At 52.5% G+C, this 23,336-nt stretch overlaps 1 protein-coding gene and 1 long non-coding RNA gene across 6 annotated transcripts; one reads left to right on the forward strand and one right to left on the reverse strand.

The window, feature by feature from the left end:
* Positions 1 to 73: 73 nt before the first annotated feature.
* GLYCTK (glycerate kinase) lies at positions 74 to 15,478 on the forward strand. 4 transcript variants are annotated; one of them, XM_027700730.1, is made up of 6 exons: positions 74 to 365; positions 6,719 to 6,830; positions 8,666 to 9,060; positions 9,424 to 9,575; positions 11,395 to 11,570; positions 12,204 to 15,478. In XM_027700730.1, exons 3-6 carry the CDS (start codon positions 8,774 to 8,776, stop codon positions 13,107 to 13,109), a joined length of 1,521 nt encoding a protein of 506 aa, XP_027556531.1. In that variant the 5' UTR covers positions 74 to 365; positions 6,719 to 6,830; positions 8,666 to 8,773; the 3' UTR covers positions 13,110 to 15,478. The 4 variants fall into 4 exon arrangements, with proteins under 4 accessions (XP_027556531.1, XP_027556532.1, XP_027556529.1 ...); XM_027700731.1 differs by lacking the exon at positions 74 to 365 and adding an exon at positions 2,819 to 5,363; XM_027700728.1 differs by lacking the exon at positions 74 to 365 and having other exon boundaries at positions 5,990 to 6,830.
* Positions 13,846 to 17,623, reverse strand: LOC113976000. Of its 2 annotated transcripts, none has more exons than XR_003536978.1 (3): positions 17,187 to 17,623; positions 15,928 to 17,013; positions 13,846 to 13,957 (listed from the first exon to the last, which is right to left on the reverse strand). It is a non-coding gene; the product is annotated as an uncharacterized LOC113976000 (long non-coding RNA). The 2 variants fall into 2 exon arrangements; XR_003536977.1 differs by having other exon boundaries at positions 15,928 to 16,206; positions 16,832 to 17,611.
* Positions 17,624 to 23,336: the final 5,713 nt, after the last annotated feature.

Genomic DNA, 23,336 nt, shown 5'->3' on the forward strand with positions numbered 1-23,336 from the left:
AACGAGGGGCGGCGGGAGGCAGTGAGAGGCCGTGAGGGACGGCGGAGAGCAGCGGAGGGCCGTGAGGGGCGGTGGGGGGCTGTGAGGGGCGGCGGGCGCGGCGCGCTCAGGCCGCGGAGAGGCGGCTCCCCCTCATTGTGTCCGCCATCTTGCGGCTCCGGCGGGGCCGCGCGGGGCACGCCGGGAACGGGGAGGGGCGGGGGAGCGCGCGCGGGGCCCGCCGGGACGGGGGATAGCGGGGGGGAAGTCCCGGCCCGGCCGCCATGTTGAGTGTGGCGGGAAACGGCGGGAAGGCCCTGTGCGCTCCCCCGGCCCGCGGGGACTGTCAGCGTCTGTCAGCGCCCCTGCCCCGCCCGGGGCACCAGGTGGGAACGGGCAGCGCAGGGTGGGACCGGGCGGCTGTGGCGGAGCCGGGGTTCACCACCACAGTTTTCAGGACCCACCCGCCCGGCCGTGCCCGGCAGCGGGGTTGGGGGGCCGGGGTGAGGGCATGACGTCATCCCGTAAAGCAGGCAATGGATTCGCGCCGGCGAGGTGCGTCACTTCCGGCGCTGGGCGGGGCCGTGAGGGGCCCGGGGTAGTCCCTCCCCGCCGGGACGTCCCCGCTTGGGGTGTCCCCGCTTGGGGTTATCATGTTTTCCCGCGTTTCCCATGGGAATTAGGGAGAAATGTGCTACTCTGCAGCGGCTGAGCGTGAGCCAGCAGTGTGACCAAGAAGGCCAGTGGCATCCTGGCCTGTATCAGCAATAGTGTAGGCAGCGGGACCAGGGCAGTGACTGTTCCCCTGCGCTGGGCGCTGGCGAGGCCGCACCTCGAGGGCTGTGTCCAGTTCGGGGCCCCTCAGGACAAGACACACATTGAGGGGCTGGAGCCGGTCCAGAGAAGGGCAGCAGAGATGGGGAAGGGTCTGGAGCAGAAGTCTGACCAGGAGCGGCTGAGGGAGCTGGGGGGGCTGAGCCTGGGAGGCTCAGGGGGGACCTTCTTGCTCTCTACAACTCCCTGAGAGGAGGCGGGAGGCAGATGGGGGTCGGACTCTTCTCCAGGCAACCAGCGACAGGACAAGAGGACACAGTCTTAAGCTGCGCCGGGGGACATTTAGGTTGGACATTAGGAAGAATTTCTTCACGGAAGGGGTAATTTGGCATGGGCTGCCCAGGGAGGTAATGGAGTCACTGTCCCTGGAGGTGTTTAAGAAAAGGCTGGACATGGCACTCAGTGCCATGGTCTAGTTGACATGAGGTCATAGGTGGACTGGATGATCTCGAGGATCTTTTCCAACCTAATTGACTCTGTGGTTCTGTGAAAGCATTGATGGGGCCCGACAGGAACCACCTTTGCACAGCCTGGGACTGGACTCCTTCTTCACTGGCCAGGGAGCACCCCTGTGTCCATACCCTCCTTTGAAATACACCTTGATTACTTTCTTACCCTTCCACCGTGCTACTTTCAGTCCAGTTAATGAACATTTTCATTTCCCAGTATTCTTTTATTCCTCTAAAAACTTCCAAGCAGTACTATAGGAACACCACAGCTGTAGCAGCGTGATCCTGAACCATGTGAGACATCGGGTAAAGGTGTGCAGGACACGCTCAAGCCTTGGAGAAAGCCACCATGGCTTTTGAGGCTGCTGCTCCCATGCACGCACCCTGGAACTACATTTTTCTGTCATGAATCCTGATGTCAGGCTCTGTGTTCGTGTTTGTGTATATTTCTTACCTTAAAAAGTTATTTCTGGAGTATAACAGTAGCTATGAGATTCTCCCCCACACACCTCAAAGATTTCTGCTATTTTAAATTCAGAACACCACCAGATCTTCTTGGCATTTCAGTCCCCCAGAAACTCAGAATCAAAAGAAAAAAAAAACAACACCAAACCATAGACACTTTCCTAAACGTTAATTGCATTTTCCTTTCACAGTCTCCAGAACAGGGTTTGATTTTGCGTTTGTACCCTGTTGCCCTCCTGTGGTCAAACCTCACCAAGCCCGGGAGCTGTTCTTAAAGCTCTTCAGCCTGTTTGAAGGGCATGCAGGCATTATTTTGTGTGGATTTAGTGAAACAAAAGTCCTTCCCCAGATTCTTTCCCCTCGCTGTTTGTTTGCTGGAGCTCACCCTTAACACAGGTTGAGAGATCTCACCCGGCTCGTCCTCTCACGCCGCGGTGGGATTGGCTCCTCTGAATGATTCACCTGTTTTTCCTTTGAACCAGAGACAAGGTTTTCACACTGGAGTCCAGGGAGACTCAACAAAATGCCTTCATCACTCCTGAGGCTCTCAGGTTCAGCTGCCCCTTTGTTCAGCTCAGTTCAAAACCTGCCACTTATTTCCGTGTGATGAGAGGTTTCAGAGAGGCTCGGGGTGCCATGCCCTGCACGCTGTAAATTGCAGGATCAAAGCCTGGATTATCTCCTGTGGGCCCTGGAGGTGACTCACCAATACCATCATAAGACAATTTACTTCAAAACACCTACAATACTTAGCTAAGTTTTAGAGTTGTATAACACCGTGGGTTGTTGATTTGATATTTTGTCACTTCCTTTTTATTCTCCTGCCGTTCTTCCTAATCGTTGGAACTTAGTTTGTCAGTTTATACCAAGCTGGAATTTAGCTGGCAGGATAATTGGATCTCCTAGCACAATGTCATATTAAGTAGGAATCATGGATAATGCCCCTGCAAAATTAGTTAATGGAAAAAATGTTTAATTGCTGCTTGAGTGATATCGACCACATGCAGTTATTCTACCTATGTATTTCTGTGTTCCATACCACTGGAACCTGCACAGTACAGGGACTTGCTCAGCAGCAAAAATTCACACTTCTCCTTGCTGATTGTCCTGAGGTTTCTGTGGGTCCTGACCTTGAGTTTATCACGGTTCCTCTGGAAGGTGCCTCCATCAGCACTTCCCCAAATTAAGCACTTTGTGCTACCCTCCAGGTCACTAATGAAGCCATGAGGTGACATGAACCCCAACAGGTTCCTTGTTGATTACCAGCTGTCAGCTGGACCCCAGGCCACTTGTTTCTGCCCTCTGAGCTCAGTGGTCAGGCTGGTTTCCAGCAGGTTTGACTGTGTTTGCCCAGCCCTCACTCCAGTGTGCTCACAGGAGTGATGTCAAAAACCTCACTGAAGTCCAGGCAGTTCACATCTGCTGCTTTCCACATTCCCCACAGCCTCTTGTCTCAGCCCAGAGGGCAGCTGTAATTGTCATCCTGTGACTGATTAAGATTCCTGGCTCTTTCTCCTCTTATGTTATTTCCAACCGAGGAGCTCATAATTTTCTGCTATTAATCCCAAAGAGCGTGACCTTGTATTTCGCAGCACTGAATTTCAACCCCTTTCTACTATTCCAGTCCTCAAGGCTGGCAGCTTTTCATCTTCTCTAGAATACTATGATCCTTCCCTGTATTTTAAATGACTCTCAACTTTGATGGCAAGTTGACTCAGAATAGGGAGTTTGAGAAATTACAGCATGAAAGGAAGTAGACTTGGCATGGACTTGGCTCCAGGGTAGTAGTGTTCTGTGTTGAGCTACAGAAGGATTTTTAGTGAAAAATTTTTTCTTCCTTGCAATCCCCAGTGCATGGGAAAATCATTTCCAAAAGGTATATAGGGAGTGAAGGGAGTGTGACCTAGAAAAACTAGTAAGATGCATGTGTCAAATCCAGTTAATTTTTTTTACTAATCATACTGATCTATATATATAAAATGCTGAACACTTATCTTCCCTGTGCTTGGCCTTAAGCCACGTTCTCCATCAAAGGCAAAGAGACCCTGCTGACACTTTCCTGGTGAGTAAATCAGTCATGAGAGCAACATATTTCTTCTCCAACAAACATATAGAAAGCCATGTATCTGAAACTGGGACTCCTGCGTTTTCCAGAGCTCAGCATATTCTCGAAACAAAGGTATCCAGGCTCCATCCTACTTTCTCCCTTGCCTGCCTGGCAAGCCCTCTGGTCTCATCATACTGCTTCTGTCCACCTTCATCCTCTTTCCCAGGGCTTTTCCCAGGAGCACTGCAGTGAGTGGGGGCACAGGGCCTTTCACCCTGTCCCTGCACACCCACTTGTGCACTGGACCCTTCACAACTGCCCATCCTTCCTGCAGACGTTTCCTCTCTTACCAAATGTGAATGAGGCAGTGCAGTAATTTTATGCAAATCCATGTGCAGATTAAAAAATTAATCAAATTCTGAAATTTTCATTTAAAGAGATTAGTCTTGAAAAATCCCCCATCTAATCCTCCCAGAATAGACACTTGGAACAAGCCTTCCCCGCTTTGTTTCCCTCCTGGGTTCAGTGCATCTCCTGGAAAAATTTTCACGTAATGCTTTTGGGACCATGTGGAGCAGAGAGTTTGAGTTTCAAGCAGGGCTCACCAGGCAAATTAAAGTTGATATATCAAATGATAAAAGAGATGTGTCAGTAAGTGGGAGCAGGGGAGTTTGAGGCAGTAAAATCCCAGCTCTGTTGTACTTCGTAGGTGAACTCCCCTGGTGATGCAAGAGAAATGGGAGCACTGAGGCTCAGTGAGTGTAATGTTAATTTACGTACCAAGGGGCCAGAAGAAAGTCATGCAGCAAGAAAAACGAGGAGCAAGAGACGCTGCTAAAACTTGCTGTGTCTGGGAGTTTACTGCTATAATCTGTCTTTTAGAGCTTGAGCTCAAAATTATCCTCAGGCAATTGGGGTTTGATCCAGTGCCATCTCAAATGTTTTCCAAGCCCCTCAGGGATTTTAGAGTTGGCCCCGTACACGGTGGGCCAGCCACCAATCCCTGCCACACCGGGGGAAATCCAGAGACATCCCAGTGACATTAAAACTAACCTAACTTAGGCCCCCGAATCTCTCAGCTGAATTAGACATTCTGGTGCATGAATATTCAGCATCCTCTGATCTCGCAGCACCTGAAATGCTCAGGATGTGTCTGTGGTTGGGTTGGCCTGCAACAAGCTCAATTACCCCAACTTCAAGAAAACCACAAGCCCATGATGCAAATCCTTGAACAAACCCCCAGCCACGGCACCTGGAATAGCTCAGCTCTGCCCAGTGATGGCAGACTGGCCCCTAGAAAGGAATATTTTTCTGGCTTTCAAGCAGCTGCCATGGAGTGAGGTGCTGGCTCATTTTTCTCGCTGCATGGGCATGGCCAGCTCATTTGTTCACTGTTTTCCTCCCCAGTGTGACTCCAAGTTTATGGCTGAGGCTCTGCCCCACTATGTCCATGCTTTTGGTCTCCTGCCACCATCCAATTTACTTGGCTGCTTTACTACATTTCTGCCCCTACTGCTGGATTGTTTCTGTCTCCCTCTGACTTTGGCTCCTTGCCTGCAGAATTGCCTTAATTAAAAAGTTAATAAAAGGTAATGCAAACGAGTGTTTTGCCTGTATTTTATCACAGTCCAGCTCCTCTCCCTCCCTCTTTCCCAGAGAAGGTGAAAATAAGAAGCTGGGGTTTTGCTGCTTTTTGGTGTGAGAGCTAATAGTGGAAATTTCTGCAGGCTTAGGAGGAGCCCTGTGAAGAAAGAGCTTATAATGGTGTGTGTAGATTTATTATAAGTGTGTAGATTATTCATCAATGAAAGCTGAGGAAGTTTTCATTTAAAGGGGATTAATCTAAACCCCTTACAATCCTCCAGCTGTCTTTGGAACAGGTAATTCTTAGCATCATTTTCTTCCTAATCTTAGTGCAAACTTCTAGAAAACTTTTCAAAAGACTATCCCAACTCCAAAGTATCCCAAACAGGGACAAAGGGAAGGTGTGAAACCTGAGCCCCGCTCATCCTATGACAGATCACCTTATATCCATATAGAAGAGGGCTCATTCATCCCTATGTGATTTCCCTGAGAAAGTAGGAAACAAAGATCAGTGCATGAAGCAATATGAGTCACATCACCAGCCCCTTCTCCCAGCCCAGATTCCTCCCAGCCAGCAGTGGGAAGAGGGAAACACAGGGATGTGAGGGTGTAATTTCCCCACGTGCAATATGCAGCAGCTGACGGGCAGTTACATCATTTCTAAACCCACCATCTCTGGAGGGAGTCTAAAAGCTGCCATTTGGGTTATTTTTCTTTCCATGACTGCCTGTGTTTTGGGGTGATGTTCAATCCTCTTGATCTTGTTTTTAAAGCCCCAGAAAAATGAGTAGGAGTTTTATTTTTTTTTGTTAATATCTATATTGGATTTCACAGCACTTTTAATTTATAGCTGTTTCCTGATGACATTTAGTACCCAGTGCCTGAGACTGTATAAATAAATTACATAAAAATGGATTTGTGGCATCATTAGCAGCACCCCCATTCCAAGGGGAGCCTCCAGTGAGCCTGTGTGTCTAATCAGAGCTGACAAGGAGCAGAGTTACACACTGAGACATCCAAAGCTAATGGATCTGTGCCAAATTCAGCTCTCTGTTGCATTGGTATAAAGTTGGATAACCTCTGATTGCAAGGGGGTTTTTACACCATGTTTATTCTGCATTTACACCTGGGCTCTGAGATCAGTGTCAGGCAGTGTGCCCTAAAATCCTGAGAAGCAAAGGAAAGATGCTTGCTGACTTCACCAGACTCCGGATCAGGCCTCGATGGTTAAAATATAATCTGAGTTCAGAGTGCAGAAAACAGATTACATGCCTGCTATTGTAGTGAAATGCTTTCCAGAGCAAGCATTAGCAGTATGTACACAAGTGCCAAATGAATTAAACTGGCATTTATTTTCCAGCTCCAGTAGGAGAGGATTTCTCTTAAACAACTCACGCCTGCTGTGTCGTGTCTGGAGCTGGAGCTGAATGGAGTCGCCAGGAGGGCACGTGTGACAGGAGCCACTGTTGCAGGTCTGGTTGTGCTCAATTCCCCCGGTCTTCAGGGTCAGCCGTGCACAGAAACATCAAGGCACAGACATGACAGCCTCTTAAAAACTCTGGGGCTTTATTTTCTGCAATTCTCCTGGCTCCATTTAAGCCTTTTTATCCAGCCACTTCTGCAAACCCTGTATCGCAGCTTAGGGGAGGTGATCTGGGGCGTGATGCACCTCTGCTTTGTAACACCTTCTTCTGATTGCACTGTGCTGCCAGGTGAATCAGAGACCTGCTGGGAACAGAGATGCTGATCTCAGTTCCTGAGGGGGGCACAGCTGACTTCACTTCGAGCAGCACAGTCACTGTGGCTCTCACTGAAGAGGGGTCAGTGGTTTGTGCTGCTCGCAGCATCAGCTGCCATGAAGTTTAAGAGTCTAGTAACAAAGTGGTCAGGACGCCCTGTCTTTTATTCTCCTCTCTCATGGTTGAAAAGCCAGTCCTGACCAATATCTGAAGAGAGTACAGATAGGTAGTTAATCTGCCTTGGCTTTTGCCTTTAAAATCTGTTCTCCTAAGTATTCAATAATTTATGGTTAGGCTCGATCTTCAGGGTCTTTTCAGAGTGTGCCTGAGAAGGTGCTTGTGTAGAGGGTTTTTCGTGCAGAGCCTTTGGGTCCCTACAGCAAAATAAGGCAGATTTAGGCCTAGAGGAGCTGTTGAAAAGCTTGTGTGGCTTAATCATTAACACCTTGCAATGCTATGGGAGTGTCAGGACAAAGAGACCTCTGGACTCCTGAGCTTTCACAGAAGAATCCAGCCACTTGCACTGAAACACTCCACTTACCAGAGAGAGGATTAACTCTCTCAGGTAATTTGATTGCGTCTGTGATTGAGTGTGTTGCCTGGGCTGCTTGAGCCTCCTGGCACCCTGCCTTGATTGCCGTGAGCGGGAGGGATGCAGATCACAGGGATCTTTGATCCTGAGAAACCGGCAGTGAACTTGCTGCCAGTTAACAGAAGGAAGGAGAAATGCTGGGAGGGAATAGATGCCTGTGTGCTGGCAGGGGCTGCCTTTCCTCTGTCAAGACAAGTATCTGCCCTTGAGCAGCTGAGATCTTTCGGTCCATGCACAAATCTGTTGCATATAATGCTAATGCTCAGTGGAGACCAGCTCAAATGGGCTTTCACAGACACGGCTGGCAACTTTGCCTGGATCTGAAGTATTATTTGGGCTCTAAATGTGATTTTAATGGATAATGAAAGGACTAAAACATAAAGGCAAATGAAGCCTTGTGTTAATTTGCTGTTTGGTGAGGAAACCTCATTACTGGTCTCTCTGTGGCCACCAGCAGCAAGGGATCAGGCAGCCAGCAAGCCTGTTGTTTCTCCTGAGTCCATATCTGATGCTGCAGGGACACATGGGGCAATGCACAGCCAGAGAATGAGATCAGCATTTGGCCAGCACAAGGAAGGGAGTTAATGTAGTGAAAAGCTGTTCCACCCAGATGCCCTGCTCTCTCTAGGACAGAGAGCAGCTTCCACAGTTTGGAAAGGTGTCAAACGCTGAGCAAATAGAAATGATGGCTTGCCAGTGGCAAAGCGACAGTGATGGAGAAGGTGGCTGGCAGAGCTCACCTTCCCTGCGGGAGGTGATGGGATTGCAGAGGAATCACAAGCTGACAGGTAGTTTGAATGTGACACTGTCCTTCGCTCCTTCCTGCCTGGTAAGAAGTTTGAAAATGCTGTTCATATGGCACCTTAATCTAGAGGAAAGAGGAGCTAGAGCTTCATGGTTCATGTTTTGACCTCCCTTCTCTCTCTGTGACAGCCCTGTCTCTCCTGCTAGCAAAAATGTTCACTTTCCCTTGCAGGTTGGAGGCTTCAGCTGTCCCAGCTCTGGAGGCCTTGCCAGTGCTGGCAGAGCGTGTACAAGCCCACCCCACAGTGCAGACTGGCTCAGCCTGGCCACCCTGTGCAGAATGTCCCTACGAGAGCATGCGCTGTCCCTCTTCCGCAGCGCGGTGGGCACCGTCCGCCCGGCCCCGATGATGAAGAGGGCTCTGAAACTCCAGGGGGATAGGTGCCCTCAGCTGCTGGTGAAGGGCCAGGCCTTTCCAGTGAAGAGGGACCTGTACCTGGTGGGTTTTGGAAAAGCTGTGCTGGGGATGGCTGCAGCAGCTGAAGAGATCCTGGGAGACCACCTCGTCCGTGGTATCATCAGTGTACCACTCGGCATCCAGGAGAGCCTGCAGCGAGCAGGAATGCAGTAAGGAGGACTCTTTCTGGACAGTTCAAGGGGGGCTAGGCTACCAGATTTGTCCTCTGTGGGATGTTGCTGTGAACCCCTTCAGTCCTTTCCAGCTGCCCTTACTCTGTTGCCCATCCCATCCAACCCACTGCTCTCATCTTCAACCACCATCATGTCCCAGTGGCACCAGTAACAGACCCCACCTCTTATGCTGGATGTGCTGCCTCTCCAGCCCTGGGAAGAGACACTCAGCAAAGGCCATCTCCCTGTCCTGGTCACTTGCTGTACGCCTCTGGTGCACCAGGCACTGGCAGAGTGACAGCCTGGCTGCCTGTGTAGGTGCACAGGTCGGTGGTGTGACTGCCTCTCTCATCTCACCAGGGAGATGCTGCTGAAGCCACACAGCAAAATCCAGGTCATCGAGGGTGCCAAGAACAACCTCCCAGATGCAGAGGCTCTGAAGGGAGCTGTTGCCATACAGCAGCTGGCTGAGGGTCTGACTGCAGATGACCTGCTCCTCGTGCTTATCTCAGGTAGTGTGGGGCCCCCAGAGAATGGGATCTCCTGAGGCCATCCATGGCCATGAAGCAAGGGAACGCTGTGCTGTGCCTTTCAACATGGACCCTGGTACCTCTGTGATTTTTCCTCTCCCTTCCACCATCCTTTCTCCAGGGATGCAGCAAGGGAGAGCACGGGGCTTCCCACTGCTGCGGTGGACACACTGCCTCCCAGCACTGTGGAGTACCTGAGCTGCACAGGCTGGATCCTGTGGTTGTGCCACCACTGTGAGATGGCACCTCTGGGCACAGCCTGGGCTCTGTTCTCACCACTTGGCAAGGAGACGCTTTCTTCCTGCCCCCTCCTTACATTTGGGGATGCAGACTTGGAGATGCAAGCACTTAGTGGACTGGCACATTCTAAATTTTTGCAGGGCTGTGAGTCTGTAAGCTGAGATTCGTGACTGACCCTTCCCAGGGCTTGGCTGCTTCCCAGCCAGTGGAAATGCAGCCTCCAGGTACCAGCACAGTGAGCTGCCTGCCTTGCAGGGGTCAGTCCTGCACATCTCCAGGCCCTGGCTGCTGGGCCCCCAGGCTGTCCCCAGACCCAGGGCTGTGTGAGGAGAGTGGATATGGGGCATCAGAGGGATGCACTGCCATTGCCCCAGCCTGAGCTCAGCTGGCTGTGGGTGTCACAGGACAAAAGCACACAGGGGCTCTGCAGAAACCCCTCGGTCTCCTCTGCTCGGTGTTTATTCCTCTGTGGATGCTGAAGCCTGATCTGGTGCAGAGAGAATAGTGCCATTAGGCAGACACCCAAGTGACTGGAATCTAGCTGTGCTTGCTGGGGATTCCCCTGGGCTTCCTCCTGTCTTTTGGCTACGGGGATCTCCAAGAGACTCCTCAGCCCTTCAGGGAGCCTGTACAGGATCTCCCCGTGGCTGTGACTCCCTCTGCATGTGCACTCCCACACAGCAGCCGGTCCCCAACTGCTCCTGCCTCTCAGCTAGATCCCTGGCTATTGACTGAAACACAGGCATTTGCATTTGTTTTTCTTGCTCATCATGTTTTATTGATGCTGATTTGTCTCAAACCTCTGAGCAGGCTTTGCCTTTTGACAGTAGCTTTCAGATGTACTTCTGTGCATGTTCACTCTGCTCAGATCTTGCTCTTTTCTCCTCTGTATTTTCCATCCACTTTTCCATTAGAACTTTGCCTTCTTTTCCACATTTCCAATGCCTGCTTGTGTCAGACAGGATTTCCATTGATGAGGCTGGACCCCTGGACTCAGGATGTGCTTTGTCCTTTGCATTACTGTCTTCCCCTTCCTTTCCTCCCAGACCAAGGGGTTTCCAGTCTTGCTGCATCCACAGTTGGTAGGGGTTTTTTGTTTGTTTTTGTTTGTTTTTTTTACTCAGTGTCCTGAATAAATGGAGCCACCAAGCAGGCAGTGTCTCCATGTGCATAGCACAGACTGCTGTGTGAGCTATGGAAGCTGTGCTCCCTGCTCACCCCTCCAGGTGAATATCAATGTGAGGACACACTGGTAGCCCAGAGTAGTGGTGATAGTAGTTGCTGCCCCTTTTCTCTCATCCCCACAACGCTGGAGGCATGTGGTATCCCGGTCTGGCATGGTTTACATTGCCAGGTGAAGCATAGCAGACTGGAGAGAGTGCAGGACAGCAGTTATTAAAACCTATTGGTGAAGACTGAATTCTCCAGAGATGGTAGCTTAGGTCCCCAATTGCCTTCCCTCCATACACTAGTAAGGGAAGAGGAAAGGCTCAAGCCTTGCTCCCTTCTGTCCTCCTTTTCCTGCTATCCTGATGTCCTTGCCATCTCTTCTGCATCCTAGGGGGTGGATCAGCCCTGCTGCCTGCTCCCATCCCTCCCATCCTCCTCGAAGAGAAGGAGAAGCTCACAAAGATGCTGGCTTCCCGAGGAGCTGCCATACAGGAGCTGAACATTGTCCGGAAGACCCTGTCTGTGCTGAAGGGTGGAGGGCTGGCCCAGCTCGCATATCCCGCACAGGTAACCACGGGGAAGGCCCTGCTTGCCCACAGATCACCCACCTACCCCCAAAGCAGAGGTTCAATCAACTTACCTAAGCATGCTTGCAGGGCTTTTTCCTTACTAAGTGAACAACCTTTGCACGCTGTTTTGGGACTCTGTAGCTGAGATTTCACTAAGGACCCAAACTCTCAGGGAGACAGAAGTGGAACAGGGGGAATTCAGGCTTGGCAATCATCAGCCATCATCACACCACTCTCAGCACACCCCAGCCCACACCTGGCAGGCACCTCCAAGTGCTGGTGCTTCACCACAGTGCTTTCAAGGCTGGCTCTGACCCTTGGCTCCCCTGGGGGCTGTTCTCAGCATGTGCCATCACTGAACCCACACTAGGCTGGGCCTAACAAGTGCAGTGTCACAGGTTACATCTTCCAAAATGATGGTCCGGCATCAAAGGGGACTGTAGATCTGTGGGTTCAAGAAGGGCAAGGTGACACTCACAGGACCGTAAAACAAAAATTCCCTGCCCTGTTTCCATCTGCTTTGATGTGGGAGTAGTGCAAGTAGTGTAACTCAGAGCAATGTTTATGCCAGGGCTCTTGTATAGTCACGTCTCTTCCTCCTGCAATAATCTATGGGCATTTCTTTCCATAGGTGGTGAGTCTCATCCTGTCTGATGTGATTGGTGACCCCCTGGATATCATAGCAAGTGGGCCCACTGCTGCCAGCTCCCACAGTGTCCAAGACTGCCTTCAGGTACTTGCCAAATACAACCTGCTGCACAACCTGCCCAAGTCAGTGGAAACGGTCCTCTCCAGCTCTCCCACCAAGCCCACTGCTCCAGAAAACTACTCCCATGTTTCCAACATCATCATTGGGTCAAATACACTGGCTTTAGACGAGGCCAAACACCACGCTGAGGGCCTGGGCTATGCAGCTCTGGTTCTGAGTGCAGCAATCCGTGGGGAAGTCGGCCGTGTCTCCACGCTGTACTGCCAGCTGATCCGGCTGGTCTGCCTGGGCCTCGCCGGCCACGCAGAAGAGCCCCTCGGTGATGAGGTGAGGGGCCATCTCCTGCAGCTGGCAGCAGAGCTGGAGATCCCAGGTTTGGACCTCGCCAAGTTTCTACAGGCCCTGCGAGAATTAGGGCCTGAAAGACCAGTCTGCATCCTGGCTGGTGGAGAAACCACAGTCCAGCTTCAAGGAAGCGGCAAGGGAGGGAGGAACCAGGAGCTGGCCCTGCGCGTGGGGCTGGGGCTGCACAGGGCACAGGCCACGGAAGGCAGCAGCCCCCAAGGGAGGTGTGAGATCATCTTCTTCAGCGGGGGAACAGATGGGCAGGATGGGCCAACGGAGGCGGCAGGAGCCTTCTGCAGCCCAGGGCTGGTGGCTGAGGCGCTTCAGGAGGGCCTGGACGTGGAGGCCTTTCTTAGGAACAACGACTCCTACACCTTCTTCAGCCAGTTCCAAGGTGGGCATCACCTCCTGGTGACAGGCTTGACGGGCACCAATGTCATGGACATCCAGGCCATTTTAATTAGAGCCATGGAGAGATCATGAGAGCTCCCTCTGTAGATATCCAGATGCACTTAATTAGAACCAGGAGTAAATGAAAGCATCAATACTGCAGACAAATGCGAACTACTTAAATTAGGGCTCACTGTCGAGGGTGGTGGTATCTTTACAGAAAGAATCCACTAATTAGACATGAGTGGATGTCCACAGCAAAAGCAAGCACTTGTAATTGGGGGGATCAGAGAAGGTAAGAGGTCACATTGCAGACAAGGAAGCTGGATTTAACATGCTTGTGACTTCAAGTGAAGTTGAAGACTTAACATGCTGCAATTACAGTTAAAAGATGTGGGGAAGTTGAGGCTATGGCAGGGCTGCCAGGGAGAACCCTCACTGCACTGTTGCACCTCCAGTGAACCCAGCTCAAGAGCAGCTCAGGAGGGAGCTTTTGCAGGTTCACAGAAGTGCATTACAATGACTGAAGGATGTAAAAGCAGTGACAGCAAGGCCTGCTCCCCTGAAGTGTGAAGGTGCTGGAGGGATATGGTGGGAACACCCAGCACCCACTCCACATGCCAGCACAGTGCCCTGCAGCTCCTCCCACAGCAGTGTACTGAGGTGACACAGAGACCACAAGTCCAGCATGATGCAAACCCAGGAGTGTGGCTAAGGAGCACATTGGCAGAGATACTGGATGGGTGACACAGGCAGTGCACAGTGACATACAGGGTTCCATACCTTCACTGTGCAGCATAAGGAAGGGGATGAACGAAGTGCAGTGGCTCCTCCAGCCTCCTTCCCTCCACAGGAACATCTTCCTGCTGATCCCTGATGGGAGAGCCTCCGTGCCAGCAGCATGTACGCTATGAGCTTTCATAGTGTTGTTTTCCAACTGCCTAGAAAACAGTCATGCATCCAGCCTGAGCCACTGACCTTTCTTCTGCGCTGAGGCAGAAGTCGCTGTCACTCTGATTAACTCTGCTAATTCCACAGAACAAAAGGCAAGGAAACCTTCACGCTCAGCTCTCCTGACCCATGCTGCTGAGCTGATCAAAGGGCAGAGCTGCCAGAGCTGTGCTCTGACAGGGAGCTGCTCCCCCACATGTACAAGGACATGGTGGTTTATCGTGGTTTTGTCACCTACTGCAGCGTGATATGCGGGAGAGCAGAGATGAGCCGGGTTTCCCAGGATGTGCAGCCCACAGTGAGGCTGGATTTCAGAAGGGCTTTGCCTGTAGCAACAGGCACGTTGATGGTTTTGGCTGGATATTCAAAGGACTTCAGCTCAGCAGCCAGTATGACCCAGCACGTCCGACTCCTTTTGAATATCCGGCTGTTTGTTACAGAGCCTAAGTGGGAGCTGAGCTCCTTTGAAAACCCAGCTATAATGTAATAGGACACGCTTGACTCAGACTCTTTCCAGACAGACCGACCTACTCCGTGTGGCTGATCTCATCTCGTGACATAAACACACGGTTGTGCCAACACCGTGAGTCGTGGTGTATCTCACTGAGCAGTCGTTCTGCACCCGCCGGGATCAGAGAGTGGATTTTTGAGGAGGATACAACACCTCCTATTTTGGTTTTGAAGCCAACATCTAACAAGTAGGGATATCAGCAGGACCATCACGGGGCCCAGTATTGATGCCAGGCTGGCAGCTGGACTGTCTGGGCTACAGCCCAGGCACAGTGTAAGGCACAAGCCTGGGGATTTCAAAACCCTAGTCTTGCCTGGGATGGTTTAAACCCATCCACGCATCTCACTTGTCCTCAGAGTCTGAAAGTCTTCTGTAACATGCCTGAACTTGCTCACACTGGCAAACAGCTCCAAGATCTGCCGGGGGAAGTCTGCCAAGCGTTATAAAGCTCCCTGTGCCCCTGTAATGTCAGGGGATGGTTGTACAGGAGAAGCTGCTTTGTGCCGTGTGCTTTTCTCCAGAGGTCGCTGGCAGGTCGCCTGCTCCATGCCCAGCAGGCCAACTCCACAGGGGCACCAACGCACGGAGATACAGCCACAAGTATGGGCTGCAGCCAGGATAACTGGCTAAAGCTGGCTCCACAGTGCTGGGAATGCTTCCTGGCCAGTTCTGCTCCAGTGGAATGCAGAGTGACTCCAGTTTCAGGCTGGGGTGCCTGGCAGAAGGGTCACTGGCACCTTCAGCAGCAGGTTCAGTGTGCCACAGGCCCACAATAACCCCCTGCCCACAGGTCTGCCACACTGCTGAGCACCACGCTGGCCCTTGGAGCTGCAGCCAAGTTCAGAACACCTTGGGCTAGTGCTGACTGGCTTCTCCCAGGAAATGCCTACCCCAGATACCCTGAGCAGTGTCCTTGCTTTCTGAATGGTGGCTTTTCACTAGCAATTAAAGAATGTGTGTTGGAGAGGAGAAAAGGCTAATAAAAGATTTGTTGAAAGGATGGAGCTGTTTGAAGTACACTTCACGTCTACCTTTGCTTGGCCACTATATATGGGTTTTGTTCTTGTCCTTGTCCTTTCTTTCCTAGTGAAGAGATAACAGGATAGGGAGAGGTTCACTAAGGATATCCAGGCACCCAGAATACCTGGACAGCTCGAAGCTGCATTTCCAAAGGGTTGCTTGGGTGGACCTTCTACTTAGGGACAAAAGGAGCATTGGAGTTTGGGCACCCCTCACAGACAAAATGTTGTTTTATTCCTCTGGACAGTGCTCAGCAGGGAATTGTCTGTTCCTGCTCCAGCCCAAAGCCAGCTCCCTCTGACCTGCAGCCCCTTCACAGACACCAAAAGGCCCCACGCATGAGCCAGCATACACTTGGGCCATGCTGGTCGGGTTTAGCAGGATTTGTGAGCTAACAATTGCATCTTAAGACACAAGAGCATCACTTACCTGCCTAGTAATGATTTGCCTCTGGGCTGTCAGGGCCTGCCAGGAACGATGACTTTCCCATTGGGAGCTTGAGTGAGTCACCACAGCTGAGCAGGGCTTTGCAGCTTGCCCACGCTGTCCTGGACGGGATATTGGCATCATGGGAGCAAACCCGGGCAAGTGAAGGAACCCGGGCAAGTGAAGAAATCCAGAGTGCAGCCATGGTCACAACCCATGATCCCAGTGTACAGGCTGTGCTGGGAGCAGCTCCATGCCATCCTGGCTCCAGGGTGCTTCTGCCTAAGGCAACAAGTCACAGAGAGAATGAGGGCAATAAGAGCCACTTAGGTTTGATGCTCCCAGTCCCTTCCTTTTCTATCAGAAAAGCAAAACTTTCTATACCAGCCAGCCTCCAGGAGAGATCTGGGTGGAGATGGCCAACAGCTCCCTGGCCGTGTCCCTGTACATGGGCAGGGGACACTAGGACAGTCATTGGGAAAAACATGCCCAGATGCTGGCTGGGGAGTGAGTGAGCAAAGCCCAGGTACGTTCAGGGTCGATTTGCTCTCCTAAGCTGGCAGCTCGTAGCCAAACAGTGCTAATGGCCAGAAGTAACTGCGTTATTAACAGCACGAGCTTTTGGCAGTAAATTAAAAATCTTGGCTGCCGCCCTTGGCTCTGCTCTTGCCTCTTAGAAGACATTAATATCACAGCTCCCCAGCATTTCCATTATCACTTCATTAGGGATCCAATAATGATAAATGTGGATGGTTTTATTTTGCACAGAGCCTGATTAATGGCTAATATTTCACTAGGTGTTAATGGGGCCCTTCCTTTATGGAGGCATTGGAAGGGGCTGCCTTTCATCTCCTCCACAAGCCACAATTTTCACTATTTTCGCTAATGTGACAGATTTAACGCAAACCTTGAAAGAGTGGCTGAAGCCTCTTGAGAAACTTTGAAGAGAGTTGTGCTTGGGGCAGCCCTTGCTGTGGTGGCCATTTCTCAGCTCATTTTTCTTCTTCTTCCTCTTCCTCCTCCCCTGTCCTGCCAGCAGTGCCTCCTTGAGTGCCTGCACCCAGAGGTTGTCACCCATCTCCCGGGATACTGGGGGCCAAAAGCAAAGAAGCAGGTTCCCCAGAGATGAGCCCATCAGCACAGTTACCAGGTCTCTCCACAGCACATGTGGTGCAGAACCAGGCCCACCTTTGCAAGAGGTTGCAATGCAAGGAGGAGTGGGCTTGTGCTGGCCTCACCCCAAGCAGCTTGGCACCCCTCACCTGCAGCCCAAGAGGGCTGGGTAGCCTGGGAAGCAGGACAGAGTCCAGGCTGAGGCCAGCAGTCTTCCTCCAGCACCCCAGGGGACAGCTCTGGAGGCTCCTTCGAGGCTGGCTCCCACGGCACAGGAGCTGCTCTCCGCCGTAGGACCCCGGCGTATTGCACGGCTTCAATCCCTATATGAAGTGGGATGTATAATCACATAGGAATAAAAAGCCATACAAGACAGCAGGCTGTGAGTTGCTCCATGCTGGCAGGGCAATGGGACAGTCCCTCTGCAGTAGCTGCCACGGCCCCCACTGGAATGGAGCTGGGCCCTGGGGAGCCCCCAGAAGCACCCACCAGCTCCTGCACGTGGTCTGTGGGGACACAGAGGAGCCCTGCATCAAACAGAGAAGAGAGGCAATGTGTCAGCCAGAGGAAAGCACGGGAGGCCCCAGAGCTGCTGGAGAGGCAGCCCCAGGAGGTGTCAGCACTTGCTCCCAGCTAGCAAAGGCCTGCCACCCCAACTCCCTGCTGGGAGCTGTGACAAGACTTGCCCTGTGGTATATCCAGACCTCCTCCCCTCTCCCAGTCCCCAGCCTGGAACATCACCCTGCAGGGGCTCCTCCAGCCTGGGGACCCTCTGCTTGCATCACCATCCTCCCCACCAAGGCAATGGGTACCACAACCCTCCAGCACCATCACAAACACCTGGGGAGGGGAGAAAGAGGAGCCAGCCTCCTCCCCACAGAGGATGGAGCATCCTTCTCCATCTGACTGTGGAGAGGAGAGCCCAGCGGGTGAAGCGAGCAGTTGCAGGGAGCTGTCAGCACCCAGCTGTCAGAGTCCAAATCCCCTGGCAGCCCATTAGGAGCAGCTCCTGGCTGCCTGCAGGAGCTCTTGACAGGGGGCCAGGCACCAGCGAGAACGAGCACAGATCCTCCACTGAGGAGGTGGATGTGGGTGGAATGAAACCAGGGAGCTATTACTCCAGTGAACACCTACTGAGAGGCACTAGCACAGCCCCACATTTTGGGGGTGGGGGACAACCAGGGCAGGCTCCCTGAGGAGCCCACCCAAGCAGTGCTGGGGATAAAGCCAAGTGGTGACCAGCAGAAAGGGCTGTTTGTGCCACCTCCTCTCCTCCTGCCTTTCTGCTCACATCCCAGCAGCAATTCTGGCATCCACGGGATAGGAGACCTGGAGCAGCACTTGGGGCAAGAGGGAACGGGTGGTGGGTGCAGACTCATGCAATATAGCCCAGAGACACATTGAGAAGGGAAGGTTAAAAAAAAAAAAAAGGCAAAGTAACAATACACTCTCTGCTCTCCACCCAGTACCAAAAAAACTGTTTTTGCTGGCCCAGGAGAGCCCAGCCGACCAGCAGCCTCCAGGCAAACACCACAGTGTTGTCTTGGGCAGCACCAGAAGGGCTGAGTCACTCCAGAGCCATCACTCTGGGCTCCCCTTAAGAATTTCAAGCCTCAGGCTGCCTTTCCAAGCCTCATGGCAGCACTGGGAACATCAACCCTCTTCAAAACACTCCCAGAAACCTCCTTTCATCCCCAGTGTCCAGGTTTCTCCCAGGGCTGGAGCAGCTCAGCGGGGTGGACTCTGCACATCATCCATCCCCCATGGGATGTTCCTGCCCATGGTAGGATGGGCAGGAGTCCTCAGGGAAAGGTCCCCAGATGTCCCCTCTCTGGGGCAACACAAGCTCTCACCCATCTGCTCCAAGAGCTCTGAAGAGGCGAGGGTCAAGCCATATAAATGCCACATTTTGGGAGGATGGAGGCATCCTCCTCACCCTGGAGGGGGACAGCCCTGGCTCTCCCTCAGCTGGGCCGTGCCGCAGAATTTGGCAGACCAGACACCACAGCTCTTCACAAAGCACAAACCCTGCAGCTCGAGGGGCTCAACCCAACCAAAATCCCCAGCAAAACCCACACAGGAGGCGAGTGGTGACAACTGTCAGCGTGGCAGGGAGGAGACACACACAGGTGACCACCACACCAGAGGGAAATGGACACAGTGCCGGTGCTGCCGGGTCCTCGATCGCTCCTTAACTGCCTCCAAATCAAGTCAGCAATTACGGGATCATCACTTGATAAATGGTACGAAAAGATGCGTTTGTGAATCACTGCACCCCGGCTGGGTAAGAACACTGCCAGTGCTGTATTTGGGAGCAATTACTCTCCCCGAGCATGTGAATCATTAGGTATAATTACCCTAATAAATAAAAGGAAGATAACTCCAGTCTGTAGCCTAATCTAGAACAAGCGATTTTCGAGGAGAGCTGTGTGAAGGAAAACCAGGAGCACGAGGCAGAGGGAAAGCAGGAAGAGAAGGGCTTCAAAACCTGGTTTCAACCTGCTGTTAATCCCTCCCGTGGCAACCAAAACCAGCTGGCAGCAATGAAGTCTCTCCCACAGGTCCCCGCTGGAGTTTGGTGGCAGAGGATTTGCCACAGAAGGCTCAGGTTTGGCTGAGGGTTGTCCCTTCCCAAGGCAGCATCCCACTAGGGCATGACTTCTCTTGGCAAAAGTTTCCCTGCTACAAAAGTGCAAAGAGGTTAAATAAATAAATAAATATTTATTTATTTTGGGGGTCATGGGAGGCAAGAGTTACTTGAGTCTAATGAAACAATTTTGCTTTTCTCCTGGGAAACACTGGAATAAAAAAAATACTCTAAACCCACCCCACTCAAAGTTGACATTTTGAAACGAAGCAGCAATTTTCTTCTCCACTTAAAATGTCATCACAGACTTTTGCTGTAAAAAAAAGCATCATTCCCTGAGTGACATTTTAAGGGGAAATGTTGACTTAAAACCAGAAGGAAACCCCCAACCCATGCAATGAAATGTTTCGAGCTGCAGTGAAACTCCTTGCAGGGAAATCAGTATTTTTTGCAGAAAGAAAAATACAACTACACATATTTAGTGGATTGAATTTCCCATGGGAGAAATCTACTCTCGAGGAAAAGGATGGAGCAGCATCACTGCCCTGTTCCAGAGGAAACAGCATCCCCAGTTCTGGGCAAGTTTTCTCAAAAGAGCCCTGCAAAGCAAAAAATTGGCTGTAGAGGCTGGGTTTGTCCTACCAGGTGGTGCTGGCTCTGTCCTGTCCCTGCAAGATGCCAACACAGGAGCTGCTCCTGCCCAGCCCAGTGGTGAGGAAGATGCTGAAGCCAAGGGGTGCTGGCATCAGGGTGGGGAGCTCTGGTGAACAATAGCAGGATTTATTCCACAGCCTCTGTGGGGAGAAATTGGATTTAGTCTGTGACTCATGGGAATCCCACTTGTTCCCCAGGGGGAAAGACGGTTGTGGCTCGTCCCTTTTCTGCTTGCAACAGGACTGGGCTCTGCCTAGAGATGCTCCATGAGGTCCAGCTGGGCCTTGCTGTGCTGCCTCTGCCTGGGGCTCTCCTGTTGGGTGAGGTTTGACCAGGAACAATCTGTGCTCGGGCTCTCCCAAGGGCCACAGTTATTGCTGCCTGGGTTTTGGTTTTTTTAATAACCTGTAATATGAGAAGCCTGCCCGGGAGAGCAGAGGGATTACTGGCAAATATCACTTCCCATTTGCCAGGCTTCGAGGGGCTTTAGCCACATGACTTAGCTGGGAGCAGAGAGGGGGACACAAACCACAGGGCTGGACCAGAGCTGAGTCCTTTAAAGACAGGACTGCCTGGAAATCCTGCAGACAAGTATCCTCCAGCCTCCAAAGGAGAGGGCCAGGTGGGAAGGGCTGTGGAATCCTAATTAGCTTTTTGATATTAATGAATTGGCACTGAAGCAAACAAGCCAGCAACAGTGGCTGGCACAGCTCCTGCTGCCACCTCCCAGTCCTGGCACCGGGCTGCCTGCACAAGGGGGCTTGGTGGCACAGTCCCTGGGGTGGGGAACAGCCAGGGACACGGGGACCCAAAGAAATGATGTGGGGGGGGGGTGGTGACAGAAACTGCCTAGGGACAATGGCATTGGGAGGATGCAAAGCATCCCGGATGTGAGGGCACACAGCAGGACATGCCACAGTTCTGGTCACCATCACCACAGCTGACACCAGGAGATGCCACCACCGGCACAGGGCCACTCACCTCTCCAGGGCTTTCTGCAAGGCCAAGGCTGAGTCACTTCATGCTCTGCAGCCCAGGGATGGGGCACTGCATCACCAGCTACGCCAACAGGTGTCCGCTGGCTTAAAGACCTAAAATCCAGCAGCTGGAGACACAAGGTGTGTAAATAAGTCCTTACACCCAACAGTCAAGCCCAGAGGAGCCACAGAGGTGCAGAGCCAGGGCCCCACGTCAGGGATGCTGGGGACTTTCTGCAGTATTAGTGAGTTATTAGTTATTAAATGCTGCTAGGCAGAGAGGGGAAGGAGCCTCCCTCTTTCCCAGGAACAGCCAGTGACCAAAAACTTATTGTCTCCAAGGCTAATGCCTGCTCAAGGGGGTGAAGGAGCTCCCCAGACATCACCTCCAGCACCCACAGAGCCCGGCAGCTGCTGGATGCACAACCCAGACACAACCCATCACTAGCAGAGAGCACCCAAAGAGCAGGAAAACCCTTCCCAGCCCAGAGCAGGAAAAGCTCTGTGGAAAGCCTGAGCTCAGGGTGATACCAAAAGCAAGCAACACCAGCAATTCTGTGCAGAGGCATCACCTTGGGCACAGCTCTTGAGTGCAGCTCACATCCCACCTGCCTTTACCACCATCTCCAGCACCATGCCCAGTCTGGGAGAACACAAGTCTTACCCCAATGCTTGACTAACTGAGCTTTACCCACCAAACATACAAACTACACACCACACCCTCCCCTCAGACGCTTTTAACCTCTTATAAACCCTCCTGGAAAGGCAGGAATCACTGTGTGCTGTGCTGAGCCACCAGAAGTTGATTAAGCCCTAATTAATTGCATTAAGGTCAGCCAATGTACTCTGTTAAGGAAGAAAGCCAATAATTAAACTCCACGTGGGGCGTGCTTCTGCCATCAGCTCCCCGGGCTGCAGCGGCGGCGTCAGGCTCGGCGGGGTCACAGCCAGCGCCACTCGCCAGCACATGGCGGTGGCAATCGGGGAAATAATTAAGTGCCGGGCATAAAACCATCAGCGCTTTAGCGGCCAGGTGACAAACCCCACTCAGTGTGGCTGTCAGCAGCAGGAGGGCTCGAGGTGGAGGGGACCGTGGGGGGACCGGCTGCATGGAAAGCATCCTGCACTCTAAGGAGGATGCGGCCATGTCCAGCCAGGCTAAGCCATTTTCCCGGTGGTGCCGGAGCAAGGAAGGCGGTGGAGGCTGGAGCGGGTCTGTGCCGAGGGAGGGAAACCCTGCGGGTGCCGACAATAGGGTTTTGTGTAGACCAGACAAGAGCACCTGCCCTGGTGCTGGGAGCCGGCCAGGAGCACCATATGGAGGGGACCTGCCACTCACTGTAGCGGGGCCGTCTCGGCATGGGGCCAGTCTGGACGAAGAAGCAGCCCTTGGCATGTAGAGGAGCCCCTGAGCCATGCAGGATGGGGCCATGCGAACCCATCACCACTCCAGCCTGGAAACGCAACTGCCAGGCACAGAGGTGATGGGTACAGGGTGGGTACGAGTGTCACGTTGTTCCTGGCCACTCCGGCCCCAGGTGCTACATGTCCTGAGAAAGTGAGGGTGCTGCAGGGGAGCTCCGGTGAAGACCCAGCCCCGAGGAAAAACGTCTCTCCCTGGGGCTTTGCAGCAGGACAGGGAATGACGGGGCAGCACAAGAGGTGAGGAGCGGGGTTCCGTGGCTCCTGGGGAAGGGAAGGAGCACAGGGCGTTTGGGGCTCTGCCCAGTCAATCCCTCCCCACAGCAAGCTCATTTAAGGCTTTTCTTTGCTCCCAGCTTAAAAAATAAAGGCCAAGGTAATCTGCCTGCCTGTCCCTCTTTGTCTCGGGGATAATAGCAGCCAGCGCAGTGTGGAGCCCCCCAGGGCTTTGCAGATTACAGCTTTCAGAGATGTCTACAGTGAGTGCCTGGACAAAAACGAGAGGTGGTGGAGCAGAGCAGGACGAAGGGGACCTCACAAGGTCACCCTGTCCCTGCCTGCCTAACTACATCTCTCCTTCCCCTGCCACTAGACAGGCCGGTGATGGGATGGTGGCCAGGAGATGGGATGGTAGCAGAGTGCTCCCTCTCGGCCTCCCA

This window comes from Neopelma chrysocephalum, unplaced genomic scaffold (assembly GCF_003984885.1).
Source record: "Neopelma chrysocephalum unplaced genomic scaffold, ASM398488v2 Primary Assembly neopelma1_147, whole genome shotgun sequence".
Lineage (NCBI taxonomy): Eukaryota > Metazoa > Chordata > Aves > Passeriformes > Pipridae > Neopelma > Neopelma chrysocephalum.

Excerpts from the sequence above, each read along its gene's own strand:
- GLYCTK (XM_027700730.1), top strand. The coding sequence starts at position 8,774 with ATGTCCCTACGAGAGCATGCGCTGTCCCTCTTCCGCAGCGCGGTGGGC. Across the intron at positions 9,061-9,423 it reads CTGCAGCGAGCAGGAATGCA|GGAGATGCTGCTGAAGCCAC; the intron begins GTAAGGAGGACT and ends TCATCTCACCAG. Across the intron at positions 9,576-11,394 it reads GCTCCTCGTGCTTATCTCAG|GGGGTGGATCAGCCCTGCTG; the intron begins GTAGTGTGGGGC and ends TCTGCATCCTAG.